Source organism: Phalangium opilio, unplaced genomic scaffold, assembly GCF_054372755.1.
Source record: "Phalangium opilio isolate 3A_F unplaced genomic scaffold, DU_Popi_V2 ptg000070l_1, whole genome shotgun sequence".
In the NCBI taxonomy this organism is placed as follows: domain Eukaryota; kingdom Metazoa; phylum Arthropoda; class Arachnida; order Opiliones; family Phalangiidae; genus Phalangium; species Phalangium opilio.
Window position 1 is genome coordinate 2,959,258 of NW_028324182.1, and position 8,579 is coordinate 2,967,836.

At 36.3% G+C, this 8,579-nt stretch overlaps 1 protein-coding gene and 1 long non-coding RNA gene across 3 annotated transcripts; both read left to right on the forward strand.

Moving 5' to 3' along the window:
- Positions 1–1,027: 1,027 nt before the first annotated feature.
- Positions 1,028–4,752, forward strand: LOC149661080 (uncharacterized). The gene is made up of 3 exons (XM_089842476.1): positions 1,028–1,524; positions 1,956–2,372; positions 2,438–4,752. The coding sequence occupies exons 1-3, from the start codon at positions 1,390–1,392 to the stop codon at positions 4,679–4,681; spliced, it is 2,796 nt and encodes a 931-aa protein (XP_089698602.1). The 5' UTR covers positions 1,028–1,389; the 3' UTR covers positions 4,682–4,752.
- Positions 4,753–7,829: 3,077 nt separating this feature from the next.
- On the forward strand, positions 7,830–8,223 carry LOC149661081 (uncharacterized). Of its 2 annotated transcripts, none has more exons than XR_016368781.1 (3): positions 7,830–7,872; positions 7,965–8,036; positions 8,110–8,223. It is a non-coding gene; the product is annotated as an uncharacterized LOC149661081 (long non-coding RNA). The 2 variants fall into 2 exon arrangements; XR_016368782.1 differs by having other exon boundaries at positions 7,850–7,885.
- The last annotated feature ends 356 nt before the right edge of the window (positions 8,224–8,579 follow it).

An 8,579-nucleotide genomic window follows, 5' to 3' on the forward strand; every position in this document is an offset into this window, starting at 1 on the left:
ATTGCAGAAAACGAAGAAACCGAAAAATTGCGAAGTCACTTTCTGATTGTATACTAGTTTTAGATACATTTTTAAATGATTTAAAGTTTTTGGTTTTGAATTTCGCGGTCTAAGTCATTTCACTATTTATAATGAATTTTAACACTCGTTTCTGAACCTCGAATTAAAGACTAATGTAAAAGTTAATTTATTACTTCTTGTATTACTTCTTATATTACGTAGCGATTTAGGCACATTAAAGTGCCAAAGTTTTTCACACCAGTGAACATCATTTTTCTACTATAAGAAAGAGAACCATGTATGATAATAATTAAACATTTCACAGCAAATTTTATATTTGTTAGTACCCGTAAATGGCCGAAATGCCATTTCTTGCACCCAAGGAAAATATTTCAGGTACAGGCCAATGCATTTGGTTTTAATTTCCATCCCATAATGGTGGAAAAGTATTTTTCGCATCCGCAAACAGAATTTATCAGGTACATATAAATACCATAAATGGCTTCAGTTCGCACCTCAACAATTGAAAGGGTATTTTTTCGAACCACCCTACCGAATTTATCAGGTACAGGTAAATACCATATTTGGTTTCGATTCGCGCCCTTAAAAGATGAAAGGGTATTTTTCACACCCTAAGCAGAATTTCTGAGGTTCAATTAAATTCCTTTAAGGGTTTTATTAAACACCTTAGGGTAATGAAAAACACCCCATTCAAGGGGGTATTTATAAATACCCCAAATATGGGGTGCGAATTTGTACCTAAAAGGGTGCGTCTCCTGTGGGGGAAGAAAACACCTTGAATACCGATCCTCTTACTATGACTACGCAGGCTGTATGGCAGAGCTGCCAGAAATTATTTTACCACTCCCGCCCAGAAAGTTTGCAAAGCAGCCCAAATTAAAGCCCAATTCAAAACAGGCCAAATTTTATAAACAAGCCCAAATCTAGCCCAATTTCGCGCTATTTAATTTTTTTGGAGGCGCGCTTTTCTAAATTTTGTTTAAACTACCTTTTAAAATAGGATTCTTCTCCCATTTTTTTGAATTGAAGAAAGTTCAAACTCAAAGCTAGCGAATTCTGGTTCAAATAAATCGGTCTCCTACCGATTTTAGTGTATATATTCGAGAGCCTCCGAAAAGTAGCCCAAATCCAGCCCAACAGCCCAATTAATTTTTTTCCCGCAAGGAGACATCAAAAGAAGCCCAACTGGCAGCTCTGCTGTATGGCCTTCACTGACCTCAGAGCAAAAAATAAAAAATAAACCCGAGGGGAAAAAAATCAGGCGTGACAGAGGACAGACATCTGTACATTTCTTTAGATTCCAAGACATATATGCGCGCTTTTCTTATGAAGTATTCGGCTTTTAAATACATAAATTAGTTTTAAATTATGGAGAATGACGTGTACACTTCTACGAATGTCAGTAGAAAACGAAAATACAAGTTGTACTTAGAACCACACAACACAGACAAAATCCCACGAACTACAATAGTTTCAAGAAATAGGGAAATCAATCACAATCAGGTAATTATGATACTTAATAACTTGTGATATAATGATAGTAACTCGAAAAGTATGTAAAGGTTTAGCGACTATTTAAATTGTTATTTGAAGTTCAAAAACAAAAGTAAAAGACATAGGCCTACATAGTTTACAGGCGTAGAGGATTGCTACCATTAACACCAGGAGACCAAGCGACTTAGAGTGTAAAATCGTCTGCTATTTTATACTCTAAGTTGCCAGGTCTCCATGTGCAAATGGTATGAATCCTCCACGCCTGTAAACTATGTATAATTAAATAATCACGCCTGAGGGACTACTAACTCAAACTTCGTGTACACCGATTACTGTAAAGTATATTCTATTAGAAAAAGAATTTCGGGCCAAAATTGAATGATCAATTTATACACTACTATGTCTGAAACTTTTCATAAAGCATGGTTTTATATTTCTAGGCTGGTTCGTCATTAGCTAGTACTAGTATCACTACCAACACTCAAATTAGAACTGAAAGGTATGGAAGAAGCGCGATTCAATCATTGGAAAAGACCCGTGAAAATAGGGATAGAGCGGGTTTGGAATCAGAATTGGGATTGCCTGAATCTGATGAGGGTGACAATTCAGTTGAAGCGTTGACTGAGCATAATGAGAAGGAAAAGGAAGTATCAGAAGTTGAAAACATTACGAGAAATATTAACGTAGAAAACGAACATGAAGATCAGATGGTTGAGAATAACGCGCCTGAAAATGCTTTATCAGAGGATAGCGATGATGAAAATGAAAATGAAGACCAGACGGTTGAGAATGACGTGTTGGAGCCTGAAAATGCATCATCAGAGGATAGCGAGGAAGAAAATGAAGAGAAACGCGAGGTAACTAATATTTAAAAAGAAAAAGTTATTGATTTCCAGTGTAACAAAGGTTACCTAACTTACAGAAGCCAAGTGTCTCCATGTTTTTGAATGATAACTACTTCGATGAAAACCTTACAATAGGTAGAACTACTACCAGAAGGGAAGCAGTTATATTAATACAAGCTTATGCTTTAAGACATGCCTTAACGCAATTGGCTATAGATGATATGTTAAATCTCATCAATACATTGTTCGGTTCTGATGCTGTACCAACAACAAATTATCGCTTCAAAAAATGTTTTGCTAAACCGAAAACTAAAAAACATAATTTGTGCCATACTAAGTGTTTTGAAATCCTTGATGACGATTTGAATTGCCCAAATTGTTTCACAAGTTATGAAGAAGATACCGTCCCAAACTTCTTTTTTTCCATGCCTCTTGCCCCGCAAATTCAATCTCTCCTAAGCCATAGTAATTTTTCCAAAAAAATTCATTATCGATTTTATAGAGTGAAAGCTAGTGTTAACGCGATAGACGATATATATGATGGTGAAGTTTACAAAAGTTTAACAAAAGATGGTATGCCTTTGAGCAATGAAAACAATTTATCTCTGACTTTCTCTACTGATGGTGCTGCAGTGTTTAAATCTAGCAAACAAAATATATGGCCCCTGTTTGCCATGTTGAATGAGTTGCCTCCAAAAGACAGGTTTAATAATGTTATGCTTGTCGGCCTATGGTGTGGGCGAGGACACCCGCGAATGGACATCTTTTTACAACCGTTTCTTGAAGAACTGAAAATGATGTATAACATAGGATTTACGTTTGAGAAGGACCAAAAAATCATAAAGAGTAAAGTTATAGCGATATGTTCATGTCCAGACTCTGTGGCTAGACCTCTACTCCAAAACTCTACACAGTTTAATGGTTATTTTGGATGTAGTTGGTGTTTACATCCCGGCCACTTAATTAAGGAACCTGAAAAAATAAAAAAGAAAGATTACAAACAGCCAAAATCACTCGTAAGGTTCACGGAATCAGAGGAAGTATACGAAAATCGTTCTGAGAAAAAAACTCTGAAGCATATGGAACTGGCTTTGGTAGAAGAGAAATCCGTGAAGGGAATAAAAGGGCCTTCTATTTTGATAAACTTGCCTTTTTTTAATGTAATTGATGGATTTGTGCCTGATTACATGCACGTAGTATTGCTTGGAGTTGTCAAAACCACAACCGAGAAATTTTTATCATCATATGGAGCAGATTATTACATTGGAGCACCCAAAAATCTTGCTATATTAAACAGCCGTTTAACGAACATAAAACCTCCGTCAGAAATAGTTCGAAGACCAAGATCGTTGAAAGATAGAAACATTTGGAAAGCTAATGAATGGCGAAACTGGCTTTTATTTTACTCCATTCCATGTCTCCAAGATATTTTACCGAAAAAGTACCTTAAGCATTTTGCACTTCTGTCAAAAGCAGTATTTATACTTCTCCAAGGATCAATTTCAGAGATTGAACTAAATGTCGCCAACAATTATATTGTTAAATTTGTTTACGACTATCAGATTCTGTACGGTGAAGCAAGCATGGTGGCTAACGTTCATTTTTTGCTACACCTTCCTAAAAGTGTATTCAACTTTGGGCCACTATGGGCACACTCTGCATTTGTTTTTGAAACAGAAAATGGAAAGATGGTTAACTTCGTCAAAGGTACCACAGATGTTGCTACTCAGATTTGTCAAAAATATTTAAGAAGGCAAAGTTTTGAAATCTTCTTAAATAACTTCCTCAATGATATAAATAATGGTTGTAAAATTATGTTGAAGAAGCTTACATTTAAGATTTGTAAACAATATGAGCTAACCAAATTTATGGGCAAACCTGAGAAAAGAATTCTCAGTAACTTAGAAAAAGAAATTTTGGATCAAAATAGTGACATCAATTATGATGAAAACAAATGCTATGAAATTTACAAGAGGTTAAGATATAAGGGTATAATTTTGCATGGTACGTCGTACACAAGAGCTAAGAGACAAAATAATTCGTTCATTTCGGGTTTAGTCGATACGGGAAAAATTTACGGTAAGATTAAATACTTTATAAGTTTAGATGACGACTTGGAAAACACGCTAGTAATTTTAGAGCATTATGATACATTTCCAAGCTTGCTAAAACAACCTTACGTAAAAATTGGAGTAAAACAACTTAACGTTCTAGCGTTAAAACTCGCGTGTGTACGTGAAAAATGCATAGAAGTGAATATTAAGAACAAATCTTTCATAACTCATTTGCCCAATATTTATGAAAACACTGGCATTATGTAAGAGAAATGTTCGAACCCGTTATTTTTTTACAAATAAAAATTTGCTGTTATTTCAAAGTGGAATATTGTGACAATCAAGCCTGTTTGTATCCTACCCCTATGAAAGTACACTCGTTGGACCGGGAGTGTTACGAATTTTCTCTATTTTTAAATCTACCCCCTCGACTTTCATTCTTTAGTTTTTCTTTAAGGAAGTAAATAATATACATCACTACCAGGCTTGGAAATAAGGTTTATTTCTGAACTAGTCCTCCGGACCAGTGACCCCTGATGTCTTAAATATGAAACTGGTCCCGGGACTAGTGACCCTTCCCCAATTTATTTTTCTACTGGTCCCAGGACTTGTGGTCGTTCTCTCTTCTAAAAAAATCTCTCTCGGCTTAAGGTTGTATATACAACTGGACTCCTGGAGTCGAAATTTATGTTAAAATGAAAATAATTAAAGAGGTCCCCATATCAATTTTTAATAAAAGTAGGAATTAATAAACTAGTCATTGGGACCAGTGACCCTCGCGTTTTGAATAAAAAAAGTGGTCCAAGCTATTAATAAACTGGTTTTTGACCTGTAAACCTGTCTTATTTCCTAGCCTGATCACTACTTGCCTATAATCCTAAGGCTACATAGTATTTCCCCTGCCATTGGCTATGTGTCCAAGTGATATTGAAAGGTATTGTCTTTTGACGTTTCCCAAAACATCCTAGTCAAAGCCCCACTTCAAAAAGACTCCTTCATTCCATGGTTAAATTCTCATGTCAAAAGGCATTTCGATTTTCGAGCGCTTTTGAGACCAAAGTGTTCCTATACGCGACCATCGTATATATCGAGTTTAAAAGAAAAGATAGATTAATATTTAACTTTTTTTATCCATTAAAAATTTAATCTCGGTATTATTTACCAAACCCATATATTACAAACCAATATTTATATCCTAATTTTCAATATCCACAGAAAATGAAGAATTTTTAAACTTTCAAATTGCATAAGAACGATGGTGCTGCCCTCTAGGCAATGGAGATTTCCCTATTTGAAAGCAATTGGGAATGAAACGGACTTTAAATTGCAAACATGACCAATACATGGCCAATAGAGTTCCCTATTGGAAACCTATTGGGAATTAAAAGGGACTTAATTTGAAAACATGACCAATACATGTCCAATAGAGTTCCCTGTTGGAAACCAATTGGTAACGAAAAGGACTTTAAATTGCAATCATGACCAATATATGTCCAATAGAGTTCCCTATTGGAAACCTATTGGGAATTAAAAGGGACTTAATTTGAAAACATGACCAATACATGTCCAATAGAGTTCCCTGTTGGAAACCAATTGGTAACGAAAAGGACTTTAAATTGCAATCATGACCAATATATGTCCAATAGAGTTCCCTATTGGAAACCTATTGGGAATTAAAAGGACCTTAATTTGCAAAAATGACCAATACATGTCCAATAGAGTTCCCTATTGGAAACCTATTGGAAATGTAATGGTCTTGAAATGGCAAGCAACCCCAATTCATTCCCAATAGAATTTCCAATCGGATGGTTATCGGAATGAAATGGACTTCTATTGGCAGATCATTTCCTATAGGTCGCCAATAGAAATATTCAAACACCAATAGGATCGAATTTGTCACCGATTGGTTTCCAATCATTTTTTCCACTAGGGAAGGTGCGTTTCCGACCCCTTTTTATTTTGCACACGACATCTAGATGGCGTTTGCAAAATATTACTCTATACGGAAAATTTGACGAGGGAGATGCCACTCTGTAATAAAGTCTTTCTGAGGGTGTAAGATGGGAAGCGTATAACGCCGTTTAACGCGGAAATACACTCGGGATTACTTTTTACAGTTTTTATTTCAATATTAGAACGGATTAAAGGCATATCGCCCGAATTTACGGCATTAAAACTTCCAAAGAGGTAATACCGGGGGAATACGCCAGTGGCTGATCCCTCGGACGAGGTTGTTCGCTTTTCGACTCTTTCGAGCGATGTTCGGGGCTCGCGAAGTTCGCCTAGGCGCCTCGCTATCACGGCGATTCGATATTATGTACGTAGGTAACCTCGTATTTTAAGCTTAAGATGATACTGAGTGGAGATTGCAGCTGTGAAGAACCGCGCGCTATTAGGGGCGCCTCAGCTTTATCGGGAGACGGGAGTCCATCATAGATAATAAACACAAGGATCGGAAGGTATGCCTTCCGTAGTGTATCTCTCTTTGCCGCGCTTGTGCGGGGGGGGCCGCACGTCAAACTTCTGCAGTTGACTTCCGCTTCTGCGCAGACGAGGTATGCCTGCTCGTTTTTCGCTCCGCCCCGTGGCACCCGTGTGGCCCTTAATCTAAACCGAGGCTTAGGATGTTTTTCAATAATTATTGAAAATACAAAAGTATAAATTAACCTGACCTTTAAGGGCTATCCTTCTTTTGTTTCTAGTAAGTAGTTTATAGTCAGTTAAAGCCATAGTGCCAAAATATGCTCATATGATACTACAAGATGATAACCGATAGGCCTAAAAACTTTAAAGAATGCACGTGGGGAAATTTGTTTCAACACGTGCATTATTTATCCATGATTCTAAGCTGTACGCATGCGCTGGTTTCCGGAAGTAGAACATACCCAGTTTGTACAAAGCGCGGCAAGCTCTGCCCCGACCTTCTGATCCTGGTGTTTATTATCTATGAGTCCATAGTAATGTACGCGGGAAGCTAATATTTTCAGTCGGCAGCTCTAAGCCTTTGCTTAACTGAATTTTCTACTTTGATTTAAATATTAATGACAATAGCTCAAGTGTTGTTTATTATCTTTTCCAGTGGGTAATTGTTTGATATTGATATTTTCGTTTCATTGATTTTAAATAAATTGGTATTGACATCGGTTAATTTACGATATTGGCCAATTGATCATCACTAATAGTTTAAATAATTTCAATTAAACGGTTCAAAACCTTCAGGAAAAGCTTAGTTTTATAATGAATAAAATTCTAATTTTAAAGTAATAAATTAATTTATCGTAGGTAATTAATTTACTGCCTTAGTGTAATTTATGCTGAAATAAAATTATGCAATGAAAGAGGAAGTGACGTAAGTGTTTCGCGGGAGATTCAAATGTCGAATTGGTTTAAAGAAATAAGAGAACAATTTGAGATGGTGAAATGTTTGGCGGGAGATTCAAATGTCGATTTGGATTTGGGTTAGAGAATAAGGTTTTAAGCTCTCTTTCCTTATGGAACCAACCCTAATGTTTACATTTGGATTTGGGTATTTAATTATTGAAATTTTTAGAGAATAGTGTCCCTGGATACATTTCAAGTGTTCTGCTTATTTCCGCTCTCGCGAATTTCCAGGAGGCTCAAAGTATTTGACTCATTTCCGCCCCTTTTCAACCTTGTCTTGCTGTGATTTATTTTTTCGGTTTTATTTTAAGCAGGGACAGAAGTAAGATAACTTTGAGACACTTATAGGGGTCACTGCCTCACTGGACCAATGTCCTATAAATTGATTGGGTGTGCAAAATGTTCTGGTTGCTGGACCAGCTTGTTTTTTACAGTGAAGGTATATTGTTATATCTAATATCTAATCAATCGCATATATATATAATGTACAAAATAGTCTTCCATTCTCCCACTCACTAAAGATATACTTGGAACAAGAAAAACCACTATATAAATACTTGTAACTTCTAGAAACCCCTAAAGAAATAGTCTGGGGCGTAGCCCCTCAGTTCGCGCCAAAAACCTGCACAGAGCAGAACGAATGTAAAATCTTCCCGTCTCATTAAACGATATTTTTATAAGTATAACTTCAATCATTATTATTTCTACATAAGGACATAACAACTATGATGTCATGGAAAAAAAACCGCCGGAATCCTATAGGTGTCTCGAGCTTCTCGCCAGT